At 40.3% G+C, this 14,657-nt stretch overlaps 1 protein-coding gene across 2 annotated transcripts in view; it reads right to left on the bottom strand.

Annotated features, from left to right (window-relative positions):
* The window catches only part of DIAPH3 (diaphanous related formin 3), a 217,587-nt gene extending 203,674 nt beyond the window's left edge, over window positions 1-13,913 (bottom strand). Inside the window, exons 1-2 of one of the 2 annotated variants that reach the window (XM_065678158.1) lie at window positions 13,456-13,913; window positions 2,403-2,435 (exon numbers count right to left, since the gene is read on the bottom strand). In XM_065678158.1, the coding sequence (XP_065534230.1) occupies window positions 2,403-2,435; window positions 13,456-13,611 (189 nt within the window). In that variant the 5' untranslated portion in view covers window positions 13,612-13,913. The remainder of the gene's footprint in view (window positions 1-2,402; window positions 2,436-13,455) is intronic. The other variant, XM_065678159.1, reaches the window with a different exon arrangement.
* Window positions 13,914-14,657: the final 744 nt, after the last annotated feature.

Below are 14,657 nucleotides of genomic sequence, written 5' to 3'. Positions count from 1 at the left end.
TTTATAAAGCCTTTCTTATCATTACAGCAGTTGCTACGAAATCAGCCAACTTTATAAGTTTTAAGCTGTAAGGACTTTTAGCAAGCATTTCATTTTTGTCTACATAAGAGATTTTTAATAAAATTCTGTTCATATCCAGGTTTTTGATCTTTATGAACCTTACAAACCATCTGTCGAAATGTGAAGCACTCAAGATAAAATAGAAAAAAAGACTTGCTTCCACAGTGATCTTGCAGGTAGATGAGCTCTCAGGTACCTATTTGCCTCTCTTCTGTGGAATGAGATTAAGACTCCTGTCTTCACAGTTTGTAAACAAAAAAATGTAAAAGAAATGTGTCAAATGTGTAAAAAAGCAAGGTGTTTCTGAACTTTATGGAGAGAAAGTAGACAATGCATCAGTGTCTCAGGAATAATCCAATACAATTGGAATACTGAAAGCAGTCTGCATTTTAGACTCTCAAAACATTGCTAACTTACCTAAATGTAAAAAAGTTCCTAGTGACCATGATACAACAATGTATTTGTAAGAAACAGGCTGCAAGTAATAATTTATACGCATTTGATAAAGCATAATGCAGCAGAGAGCAAATTAACATGCAAATGAGTGTCCCTGTGAAGAAAGAAATCTATTATTTCATTGAAAGCTACAAAAATCAAGTAATATTAAAACTTCAGGGTTTCAACCTTCTCTTACTACAGTTTTCCCCCTTGGCACAAAACGAATTTTGAGAAAATACCTTTAGCAATTTTTATGTTTGGTGTTAAATGCCAAAACTGCTCTGCTCTGAGCCACATTTAAGCTGCCTAGGACTCAGATACCTAGTGTTATTAGCCATTTCCCCAGGATCAGGCACAGAAAGACTAAACCAACAGAAAACTCAGAGAGACAAAAAGTGTCAACTGGAAAGCATACCCCTGTTCCAAGATGAAGTTGAAAGTGAACAAAATACACATCTTTAAAAGTGTCTGCCACTGCAATATTTAAGGATTGGGTTGTTTGTTTTTACCATTAGCCTTTTATTAAACAGCTGTCATTTCCCTTTAAAATACATACATATGTACAAATACACAGACACTTCATATCTACTTTTCAGGTGATGTTTCCTTAGTCTGTGAAGGGGCCTTAAGTATACTCCAAGAAATTTAAGGAGTTGGGTAGGAGACTGCTTACTACAGAGCTATCAGGCTCTTTGTCCTTATTCCAACATGCAAAACAAACCTCCTGACTTCTAGTGGCTATTATTACAAGTTAGACAAGTCCAATAGGGTAAGGGAAGGATAAGTGTAATAAGGGAACAAGATAGCCTGTTTAAAAAAAAAAAAAAAAAAAAAAATCCACAGAAACAAACATCAAGATCTTGCACATCCAGGCTTTAACCCTTCCAGGACATGACCAAAATTAAGTTTTGGTTACCACAAAATATTTCGCTTAGAAAGAACTGTGAACATTTCCTCAGCATTTCAAGGAAAAGCACAAATTTAGAGAATCAAAGTTTTATTGTCAACCCACTAGACTCAAATGTCTTAATAACAATTTCCCACACATGGAACTCAGCTAAAGAAATAGCAACAGGTGATTTAAGTTAATCTAGGAGTGATAGATGGAGGCAACATGCTCAACACTACCACCTTTGCGCACCTAATTAGCAGTACTGGTTCCTCAGCTAGGAAACAATTTCTCAGCACAAGCACGTTGCACATTGTTCAGCATAAAACTCTTTACACTTAAGCTCTCAGTCATGCACAGAAGTACTTCAGCAAGAACTCTGTATAGCACTGAAGTCATAACAGGTGATCTTTAGATACCTACAGAACATTACTTCCTAGATAAAGTCAAAGACCGTAAAAGATCCACTTTAAGGAAAGCTGTTCTTAACTACAAAAGAATATTACAGTGAAACAGGTAACTTCAGAAGCAAAAAAAAATAAAAAAAAAACCAAAAAACTGCTTTGTGATACAGAACCTCATCCGCTGTTCAGACAGATGAAGTTTGAGAAACAGTGCTAACATGACATTGAATATACCTACCTAATGCTGTTTGAAACAAGCATTAATGAGTTTTAGAAGCAACTGTTAGTTTGTTAAATATGGTATTTTAAACTAGCCATGCAGCTTAAATAACTTTATTATTAAACATGCAATCACAGATAACTATACTGCATGTAAATTGGCATAACTACCTGTCAAGCTCATTTAGCTATGATTACAGCATACTTCAAAGCCATCCACAGATTTTTGCTGCTTGCACCAAGTATGCTACAGATAGTTACATTTTAGTAAGACTTTGCCAATTAACTAAATTAACTCCACAATTAAGAGCTTCTTGTATCAACAAGGTTATTTCTATTGCATTAGCAATAAGGTTATTAGCTTAGCATAGCCAAAGAAAAACTTGTCTTACCACATCATCTGTCAGTGTCTTGATATTTAAGTGCTGTAAATCAAACAGGAAACCAGTCATGTCATAATTGTGCAGTAAACAAAAAAAAAAAAAAACAAACCCAAATAAAAAAAGCAAGTCTCAGTTATAGTTACTGTTACTCAAAGTAAGATGCAAGTTAAGCAGTGTCGAATCATGGAACTTGATGTTTCTTGGTAAATTGTTGGATTACAGTGCACAGCAAGTTACGCCAGGAATACAGTGAGATTCAAAACAATCTGTAGTCTAACCCTTAAGATAGAAGAATACCAGACAAATATAAACCAAGCAGAGCTTGAAGCAAGTTGGTTTTGATTGTATTTTATAGCTATACTAGAAAACCTGCTCATAATTCAGCTATACGACTTATGTCTCCTCAAAATGGCTGTGTGAACACCACCAAGAAATCTGTCCAAATATTTTTAACTCAACAGAAAGAGTTCCTCAGCAGTTCAAAACTATCTGCCAAGTGCAGCACTCAAACAACTGAGACTATTGGCTCTCAAGCAATGCCTACATGGCAAGCAGAACACAAAGTTCTGAGTAGAAAGTGACATTAGCATTTATTAGCAGTAACATTCAAAAATCTATAATTAGTCACTGTTGTGTGAGTTCCTGAACCAACTCTTCTGACTATTCACTGCACATTTACTAACACAGGAAGCCCTAGAACATTCAGACCTTGCACAAACCAAAAGAGCAGCACCAAAGAACTGTGGCAGCTGATGAGTCAGTGTTGCAGGGATCCCATTTCTAGTTTTTATGAAAAGGCTACAACAGACTTGGCAAAGACATGAGAAGAACGTGAAGTCACATACTCGGCTATGTAGACTCTGAATCTTAGACTCCCCTCACTGCCTCGTATACAAGACTTAGCAGCTACAGCAACTGTCATTGCTATTTCCAAATTCATCAGATTTGGAAACTCTTGCTTTGTCTTCACCAAGTCAATAATAGTTTAGCATCATTACTTATAGCATCTTCTCTGGCTTCTCCCTCAGGACTGAGGGACAATTTCTATAAGTCAAATATTATCCCATGGTAGCTCTACTCTGAATATTGTTAAGAAACCAAGGAAGACACATCTGATGAGGGGCTGTGAAGGTAAAAAGCAAGTGAAGTGTGAGGAAACATTCAGTACTTGGTGACATAGATTAAGTTCTACCATCAAAATTAAATAAAAATTGGAGCTGGTCACCACTGCACTTTTATGACAATCCCATTCCATGTGCTAATAGATAAGGATTTCTAATAAATGAAAACAACAAAGTGAAAATACTTTAATCCTATCAGGAGACTGAAGATCTGCATGCTAGTCTTTTCATTGGTGTTCTCCTGCTGCACAGCTAGATCAGACTTTTGCCCCACACACTGCTACAGAGCTGGGTTTTATGATTTGTTCTTCTCATTCTGCTAAATAGCTACAAAGACAGCACGGGTGTTAACTTCTGTCATTTGCCAGAGCTCACAACTTCATGTTTAGCAAGTTGTTGGTATAATACTTTTACCCTTAAGTGATCAAAACTGCAGGAGAAAACATTAACATATGGTCTGCAGCTTGGTAGCAAAGAACATAAACATTTATTCATTTTTCACACACATCACTTAAATCACTAAGCCTGAAGCAATGTACAGATACCACTGTGAAACTCCTCTAACATAGTAAGAGACAGACTAATCTGCTTAGAATGAAAATCTTCATTGTATGCTTTGAGGTAGAAGTTGGAGACTCATGTCAAACTCATGCACATTCCACTAAACACAGGAAGCACAACATCACTTCCACCTAGGAACAGATGCTGGATGGTCTGCAACTGCCCTGTACAAGACACCGTCATCATGCATTGAATCAAGGCAGTATTTTTCAGATTCAGGTTTTATTCTTTGAAAACGATAATAGTTAATGGGATAGTTCAAGCCACTGTTCTGCTTTGCAATTAAACTATGAAATTCAGCAATGGAATTTACTGTGATAAAGGATAGTAAGTTCCCCATTTAATATATCAGAACATCCCATTGACCCAGGTAAAATCTTACTAACTAGTGAAAAAAAGACTATAATGCAACCAATAAAAGACATGATACTCAATATACAGATACGAGCCTCCTAACTCTTCATCTTACTGTCTACCTACAGTACAGGAGTCTAAAATTACCAGCATAAGACCTCTTTCATATAATGTTGTGGGGTCTAGTTCAAAAGTAAGTTCTATAGGGAAGAGGACCTGCTTAACCAGCACTCACCTATCAACACTGGTGGCACTGCATTTTGAGATTTCTTCATAAAGCAGGAGAAATCCCATTTAAACTACAAACTAATATCCAGATCTTTTTACCACTCTAATATTAAAAGAAACAGCATCTGTTCCTAAGTGGAAGTCATGTTGTGCTTTATGTGTCTGTTTAGTGGAATGTGTGTAAGTTTGAGATGTCACCAACTTCTACCTCAAAGTATGGAACAAAGATTTTCATTCTAAGCAGATTACTTCCACTAAAACATATCAAAATACTTAATCTGTGAATTTTATATATACTTACATTTTATATAAGTTACAATACTTCTCAGTCAGTGGAGCTGGTTAAAATACAGGAACTGGAGTGATCTTTTTTTCCCTCTCCCCCTCACCAAGACCTTCTCTTCTGGCAAGACTGTACAAAGTAAAACCAGTTGCCACTTTCCTGGTCTTTAATAGCATTAAAATTAGAGAAGTGCTGTGACTCAAGAACAGTAGCATATTTTTATTCTCCCTAGGCCATACAAAATACACACATTCCTAATAAGGGAAAAAAATAACTAGACAACCATTAGGTATGGTACACGGATAGACTCCACAACTTGTTAGAGTTGTAAAGTAGGTATGCTTTTATTCAGCGCTGAGGCGCATGGGGATTGCTCCTCCAAAAGCATGCGCACCTTTCCTTTGCCACTCAGTTTGTTTATGTTACATATAATGATTATCTGAACATGAGATTGCTTCACACCTAATACATATGCAAAACCTATTCCCGTCTAGTATTATAGTATTATAATTAGTTTGCTGGCATTTGTTCCATCGGTGCACCTGCACAGTGCCTCCTGGTGGTGGTTGTTAGGGGGTCGTGAGGATGAAGGCCTGTAGTTCCTCTTCATCACCTCGAGTAACCTCTTGCTTTCACACAGACTCAATAGTGTTTCCAGCTCCTATCCAAACCTCAGGTTCGGTACAAGCCGGTTTTATGTAACTTAAAGCAGAAACTTGTTAAGTTTGCAAATTTTGTTACTCTGGCTATCTTTTGTTCCTTTTCTTTCTAAGGATACTATTTGAACAAGAATGTCTTAAATATTAAGTTATGAATCTTATCTACTACAATTCTGCCTAGCAGCTGTAAATCCTACAATTCTGCTTCACCATTCTAGCAACTTTGACTCCTAGGGTTCTGCTTTACCAAGCACAGCAACTGCTTAAGCAAACAGGCACAATGTTAACCCTTTATTTCCCAGTATCAGGTAGAGGTTAGAGTGCTTTACTAACACAGGAACATACTTTTTTTTTTAGGCCTGGATGTATCAGCTCACAAGAGATACTCTGCTCAAGTGAGCAGGTTGTCTTAAACTTAGGCCTGCAAGTAAATAAATCTCACCTAAGTCATATTCCTCCAATATTCAGTTACCGCTAAAACATGATATAAGCTTACAGAATACTACTCTGCAATGGATTAGAAGACTAATATGCTATACTGTGCCTTCCATGAGCTACTCCAGAATAATAAAATTATTGGTTTTGAGAACATAGGAGCTATGTATAATTATCACTCTAGTCTGGTTTTCATGTAGAAAGTAGATACATGAAATTAAACAGATTAACAATGTTTTATGTACACTGACATCCTGTTTTCTAGTCAAAACTATACTAAACCATTAAGAGATTAAAGAGTTAATTAGAATACTTCAAAAGTCCAGAGTTATCGGTAGCACCTACACTTAGAAAAGCAGAATTATCACCATTGCTTTGTTTATAAATGTGTTTGTATAGATGAAGACAACTAACATTTTGAAATTACATTTTCTGTGCTTAGTTTGTAGTCTGGGACATAGAGGAAGAGGTCATTTTGGTTTGCTATTGAGTAAAAGCAGTTTAGTTAAAGATAAGTCACAATAACAAAGGAGTCTATCATACTTTGAGGAAAGCAACCAATCTGAGATAGAATTACCCCTTATTGAAGATTATTTCCCTCAGGCATACTGGTAAATAGCCAATTTCACTGGGTACAGGATCTACACATACATTTGGTGTATGGTAAAATGTCCTTGATAAGCTATCAAAAAGCCTGATCTCAAAAACATCAAAGATAGCCTTAGACAGAAACTGCAAGGTTCAACAGGACACACGTCAACTGAGGTTCAAAATACATGCACAGCAACAAGACTATTTACAGAAAAGAAAAAATACTCTCTTGAAAAGGTCATATGTGATGAAGCCATGTGTGATACAATTTCTGCACCACCCAGCTACAGAAAGTAAGCCAAATACTGCTTGGCTTCACATGTATTAACAATAAAATAATCTTATTGTCATGCAAAAAAGGATGATCTTCTGTTGTATATATAAATAGTAGCACATACTGATGGTTAATCTGCAAGTTGAGTCACTGTCTACATAACTGCCCACCAATCAACTCTGGGTAGAAGCAGTGAAGTGAAGCAAAGAAACGAGAAATGCCACTTAATTGGATCAACATTACTAGTGTGATCTTTTGTGTCATTACATTTACTTCTCTATTTTTGCATATGCATGTTTATAAACAAAATTCTATCTAAATGTGGTACAAGCAGTCTGGGCAAGTAGAACCCGAACTCAGGAGAATGACATCTTCTCACACAGTACTTCAGTTCGATGACTTCAGCATTTTTTCCACCAGCAGTACAGCTCACTGTGGCCTGGAAACAATGAGGAATATCCTAGCACAATAAAATGCATATTCTATATCATCTAAAAGGTCAGTAACACAAAAAGGACAGTATCTCCAGTCTCCACAAGTGCTCTTTTCACCATCACTTGAACACAGGGCAACATTGCTCATCTAACTTTCTGAATTAAAACAGCACATTTAAAAACAGCATGTTTGGCACATGAACTCAGATCATGCCTGGCAGGGATGGACATGTCTGTATGCCACAGGGGCGGACAATGTCTGATTTGTTGATAATAAGTGAAATTAGAAGACAGACAAACCATACACCATGGCCTATGTGAGAGGAGTTTTCAGCATGCAAAGTAACAGGTTCTCAGTGAGCTAAACAAGAATTTCAACATTCCACTGGACTGAAATACTTCAACTTACCAAAATAAAATAAATCCCACAGCCTGGTATCTAAATCTTTTTGATATATTCACTTTTGCCTTCCTTGCAGAACGAAAAAAAAAAAAAAAACCAAAAAAAAGGTAACAAACAACACATAACACCCCCTCCAAACCACTGACACATGTGAAGCTTCTTGATACATTAAGGAAAGTTTACAGCCTACAGGTAGATGTAGAGAAAAAAAATAAAAAATAAAAATTAGAAGGTTCAAACAAGATGCAATGACGAGTTTTAGAACTGGCTAACTTAAGCCTGAATACTGAAACTAGATAAATAAAGACTAAGGATATACATATAATCACATAATCCCCTCTGTGCCTTTTTATATTGGAAAGCGAGAAAGAGCTCACAACACACTGCCATTAATTCTGCCACCGAAAAAGATTTAACACTAGCTGCGTCTTCCCCAAAGGCTATTCTCCAGCAGAAACACAACCACAAGACTGAAGCAGGGATTGCAAGGAAACGTGAAGGCTCAAGAGAGATGCAAATTGGATGATTACAGTGAATGCTATTACTTTAGGATCTCCTTTGTCACAATATTCCCTCAGTAATTTTGCTACCTCAGTTTATAAGCGCAATTTAGAAACTGCTGTATAAGCCCACAGTGTTTCCTACTTTTAATTTCCAATATACTACTTCAGCATTTATTTAATGGCTTTATCACACACTCTGTTGCTTGGAAAGCAGTCTGAGAAGCAATCAGGAGCAAAATTATCTTAACATGACAGTTTCCACACAGTGATATTCTTTAGACATTGACGAGTTAAACTCAAAATTGGTGCTTACAGGTAAGATTATACAACAAAGTGCTACAACACAACACTAAAATTTAATATCATAACCCACAGTGTTAATTCATGCCAACAAAAATAACAGCATGAGGAATTTACAATTCTACAAAGCTGCAATAAAGTCTTTTAGGTAACATCTGTTCAGCAATCATTTCTTTAAAAGACTAATTTAGATTCAAGGTCTTACACTGCAGCGTAACTGCAGCAATAATTCAGTCACTTTGTAATTAAAGGTATTGACACAGATCAGTCTTACCTTTCTACTCTATGCCAGAGAAATTGAAGTGGTTTTGCCCTTAACTACATTTTCTTTGATTTACAGACACTGTCAAATGTAAGTGTTAATTTGTCTATTTTTAATAGATTGGTGCAAACAAGATAGCCATCTTGACTCATAAATTTCATGGAGAACCTAATAAAAAACATAACCTGAAAGTCACTGAAGACAAGTCAATGGTATACTGAAATTAATAGAAACACCTCTAATTTGAGGTAGAAATTGAAGATGAATAGAAGTCTTTTGAGGACTAGCATCTACAAGATATAAGAAAAAAAAAAAGAAAAGGGGGAAGGGGGAAGGCTTTTACCCTGCCTCTCAGCTGATTTCAGAAGTTTCCTGCTCAGACTATGTAAACATAGAAAACAGGCAGAGTCTCTGCCATCCTTCAACTACTTTCCTTTTTTCACCAAGCCCTAAACCTCAATGGTTAATGTAAGAGCTTTCAGTAAGCCAAAGTACCAGTGTACCACAGAATATCTTTTACCCTTTTAAGAGTCCTGCTGTTCAAAACTTTGGAACTGCTGAACAGAGCCAAGCTGGTATGTGCTTCAAAATTAACTATCACTCCTTAAACAAAACAAAACAGAAAAATTAGTCAGTAAGACAGCTGATGCTTACAACTATTCATTTCTTCTGAGAAGTTTGTTTATTCAGAAAAGCAGTATTTCAAAACCACCTTTGGACTCAACCACTACAACTGTTTATCCCAAAGACTCTGTCCCCCCTCCAGATGAAGTGCTTTTTAAATAGAGGTATTTACCTCCTGCAAAACAAGATTTTTCTTTGCAAGGAAAAAAAAAATATAAAAAGAAGATACATGTTAATGATGCCAATTTTGTCAAGTAGCAATCCAATTTCACCTCAAGGTTTGTTAGAGAATCAAATTATTTTTCAGATTGGCATATCTGCTGTGACAGCTCAATATGTTGCATTGATTGGAAGGGTCCAACTTGGAACTTACTTTCAAGCCTTTTGCACTGAGGAAAATTAGACTAATACAATCCAGAGAACTTGAGTTCACTGAATCTAACGGCCAATTTCATCCACATTTGACAAATGATCAGAAACATAATTCGAGTCACATGAATAGGTATGGCATTCTAAGTATCCCAAACACAGAAAAGGCTACAGCCTGTATGTAAGACTAGATTACACAGAATTCAAGGGCTGAGGTAAGTTTTATGTCTTCTAACACAAAACCAATTTAACTAATAAAAGTATATTGAAGACGTTTTACAGGAAGAATTAGATTTGAACAACACAGAACAGAGTAATTTACATTGGAAAATACCTTTAAGATCATTGAGTCCAACTGCTAACCTAATACTGCCAAGTCCACCACTAAACCATGTCCCCACATGACACATCTACGTATCTTTTAAATACCTCCAGGGATGGTCACTGCACCACTACCCTAGGAAGCCTATTCCACCCACCCCACCACAACCTCCTTTCATGTAGTTGTAGAGAGCAATAAGGTCTCCTCTCAGCTTCCTTGTCTCCAGGCTAAACAACCCGTTTCCTCAGCTGTTTCTCATAAGACTTGTGCTCTAGATCCTTCATCAGCTTCACTGCCCTTCTCCGGACACACTGCAGCACCTCAATGTCTTTCTTGTAGTGGGGCGGCCAAAACTGAACACAGGATCTGAGGTGGGGTCTCAACAGTGCTAAGCACAGGGGGATTATCACTTTCCTGGCCCTGCTGGCGATGCTATTTCTGATACAGGCCAGGATTCCATTGGCCTTCTTGGCTGCCTGTATACAAGCTGGCTTATATTCAGCTGGCTGTCAACTGGCTACCAATACCAACAAGTCCTAAATCAACCAATACCACCACCCCACCCCCTCCAAGTCATTCTACACCAGGCAGCTTTACATCCACTCTTCCCCAAACCTGTAGTTTTCTTTGCATAGGGTTTTGCATGACGTACAAAAGCAGGACTCGGCATTTTGCCTTGTAGAACCTTATACAACTGGCTTCAGCCCATCAATCCAGCCTGTCCAGATCCCTCTGCAGAGCCTTGCTATGCTCCAGCAGATCAACACTGCCACCCAACTTGGTGTCATCTGCACTGAGGATACACTCAATCCATTCCCCCAATTTTGGGGAGAAATATAACCAACTCCTCCTCAAAAAAAAAACAAACAAACCAGTCTTGTGAGACAATAGGAGGTAGATAGGAAGAAGAGTTTACCAACTTCAGATTTAACAGCAAAGGGATAAATATTCTGTATTGCAATAGCTTAGGGCATAAATTTATAAAGTGATAGAAATAGAAGTGCATCTCACAGTACCCTTCAAGAACTAAAGAAGCTGGTTGATGTCAACAATTATTAAAGTAATTCTACCTCTACCACTCTGTGTTTCTTCACCAGAAATTATTATCCAGAGCAAGCCAGGGATTAGCCTGTAGTTCAAAGGTTATGGTAGCTACAGCAACTCCTAAAGTTTTGAGGCACAGAGCAGCCTGCTGCTCTTTAGTAACCTCTGAATTCCACAGATGACATCCGTAAACTATACCACTCACAGCAACTTACTGAAAGCAGAAACAAAATCTTAAATTCCATTCAAGAAATATTCACCAATTACACTTCTTAAGGTCATCCAGTGAGCTAATGGTGTACCTAGAACACAGTTCAGGTTTACAGAACTATCATTCTTCAGTCCCTGTCAACATCCCAGGGCAAAATCTTTAAGTGATGACTTAAAGATGAAAAAATAAGAACTACCATCTGTGGTCAAGTTGCAGTTTGACAATTAAGGGTATTCTCAGTCATCCCTGCTTTAAGAGTTCCAGAAACTGGGCAGAAGAGAACAAAACTAAAAACACACACATGATGATCATATGCACTACAAAGCTAAGTCAGATACTCAACTGAGCTCCCTTTCTCATTTGTACCAGGGCAAAAAAACAACACTGTGACCTCAAAAAGCAAGGTAGCTGATGCCCACATCTCCACATGCTCAAAACTACTCTTGCCTATCCTGGGAAGCCTAGACAGATATCAAACAAGGTCATTTACACCAAAGAGACGGCCTTCTTTCACTGAAAAGCCAATAAGACTTCAAGGAAAAAGCCTTTTCAGGGTTATACTTCCTGTGAATTATCGTATCACCATTTTAACACATGGTTAAGAAAAAAAGCTGAATACATTGGCAACACCCTATTTCTGTTTTGGCACGTAGTTGAGGAGGGAGAAGTGAAAATGTTTGCAATCTCTTATTTGCATAGGAATTTAGCAATTGAAATTTCAATAATAAGTAAAACCTCTTGACTCAGTGCTCTTGTCAGTCTCAAACACACACAAATCCATCTCTACTGCACACCACAGGAATAATCCAACCATCAAGTCACATACTAGTAATGCTGTTTAAAATTTTAGACTCTGTAAATCATGTGGTTTTTACTCAGGGATCCTGTACTCAGCCATGGCCAGTCAGGTCACTAACACGACAAAAATGCATGCACCCCCAGTAGATACATAGCCATTTATGAGGACAAGCAAACAGCTGTCTGTCACAGCTTCATATATGCCCATTCTAACATGCAAAACCAGGCACAATGACTTGGTTGAAACAGCAATATACACAGCCACAATATGGAAAGGATTCCAGGAAAAAGGAATGCCAGAAGCAAGTTGTGACCTCGCAGAACAGGTTTGGCTAGCCTATAGTTTGATGTCACTCGTTGGCTAACTTTTTTGAACCTGTGCTCAAGTGTCAAACACTCAAGTATCAAGTATCACACAAAGACATCTTAGAATCAAGAATCCACTTTATGTTTTGCATTACAGTATCTATTTCATAAGCACATAATACAGTTTAGAGCAGGTGGCCCTAGATCTGGCCTAACAAAGACTAACATGTATCTCCTAAATATGAACAAGAGATGTATCTGCTCTGCATGTGGTGGATATGAGAGTATGTATTTGTCCCAGCTTTAAACGTAAGAATTTCATGATGCCCAAACAAAGCCTGGCTGGTTGTGAGTGCTTTTTAGTTAGAGCACATCTTACTGACATGCTGTCTTGTGGACAATCATTAGTTGCCTCCAGTTCCCTAGCTTATTAGTGCACTATGCAAAAGGCTTGTAAAAGCAGGGCTAGGGAGAACTTTACTATATCCCTTAAATTAAAAGACTCACTTTTTCATGAAAATTAAAAGAAAAATAAAAAAATAAAAAAAAAAAAAAACAACCCAGTTCTATTAAAGGTAACATCGTTTAAGAACTAGAAGTCTGTTCTGTTCCCCTTACACCTATAGCTGTCAAACAGCGAGAAAGACAATAAAGCTTTATGATGACGAGGAGATACCCGAAAACTTGCTGCGAAGTAAAGCCGTGTCCTGGCAGGCAAGGAAGAGGCAAGCTGGAGCGGGCGGGCTCACCCGTTGAAGCCAACAACGTCGTTTCGTGGCCCGTGTATTCTTACCCAGCGCCCCGGCCCCCCATGGGGGCTCCAGGCCAGGGACCAGCCTCGAGGTGAGGACAGGCCCCCAGCACAGGCATAACAGGCAGGAGTCGCGCTGGGCCAGGCCGGGCCTGGCCGCCCATGGGCCCTCACCCCAGGCAGCCCCGCCGCAGTCGCGGGGGAAGCGGCTGGATGGACTCGTACTTACGAATTTGGGTTTCCTGCCGTCCGCCACCTCCTCGGGGCCGCGGAGGAGTCCGCTCCCCGGCGGGCCCTTCCGACGGAGCCCCTTATTCTCCCGCCCACCGCGACCAGGCGGGGAGGACTGAGCGTGGTAACGTGGCCGCGGCCGCCGCGGCTCCATAGCAGTGCCCAGGGAAGGAGAAGAGAAACGAGGGGAGACCGCTGCCCGCGATCGGGCCCGGGCCCAGCGGGGCTGGACGCCAGCGATTAGCGCGGCTTAGCTGGGCTTGGCCGGGCAGGGAGCCGCGGGGGGAGAAAAGGGAGGCTCAGGGCTAAAGCCGCCGCCACCACCTCAATGCAGCGAAGGATTTAGCGAGGCGCCACTAATCCCGGCAGCGGAGGCAGCGACCGCTCCCGGCCGCGGGGCCGCCACACCGGAGGCCAGCGCGGCGGGAGGGACACGCGAGCCCAACGGCCGCACTCCCCGCCTGTCACAGCCTAGGAATGCAGCGCCGTCCGAATAGCCCGCCACTGCCGGTCCCGCCCACGGCCTCCCGGCGATAGCCAATCCGTGACGGCAGGGTGGAAATGCCGTTTTCTGGTTGGCTGGCATTCTGCCAATCACCGGTGCATCAGCTGTTCTCAAGCCGATTCAAGAGCCGCCGCGCAAGCTGCCGCGCCTGGGTGTGTATCACACCGCTTCTGCTGCCCGGACGGCGTGCCCGAGCGCAGCGCGGCAGAGCCCGCGGAGTAACACACGGCTGCCCGGAGGGGCGGGCGGTAGTTTCAGTCTCGAGTGGGTGCGGACGGAGGCAGCGCCGTGGTCCGTTCGGGCAGGGAGCGGTCGGTGTGCGGGTCTGTGGGGACATGCGGGTTTTCTTTAGGGGCTGGGCGCGGGAAGTTTTATGCGTTCCTAACGGCGGCCATACGGAGTAACGCCCCTTGGGCGGGGGGATGTCGTTCACCTCTGGCAGAAGGAGTGAGTGGTGCTCCCCCGCCTGCCTCATCGTCTCTTGTCAGAATACCGACAGAAAAGGGATAAATCCCCGTGTTTTGAGGTGCGGCCTTCTTCATCAAAGGGGTTAAGACAAATCTTGACCCCCTCAGGACTGTTTTATTTCGTTGTCCCCTAGGCCCTGCCTTTCCTTAGAAAGGAACTGGTCACACTCAGTCAAAGGATAGGATGGGTACCTTAGCTGTTTGGCCTAGAATGGTGACCTCCAACAC

The sequence above is a fragment of the Lathamus discolor genome, chromosome 4 (genome assembly GCF_037157495.1).
Source record: "Lathamus discolor isolate bLatDis1 chromosome 4, bLatDis1.hap1, whole genome shotgun sequence".
Classification (NCBI taxonomy): domain Eukaryota; kingdom Metazoa; phylum Chordata; class Aves; order Psittaciformes; family Psittacidae; genus Lathamus; species Lathamus discolor.
This window is presented reverse-complemented; position numbering and strand designations above follow the sequence as displayed.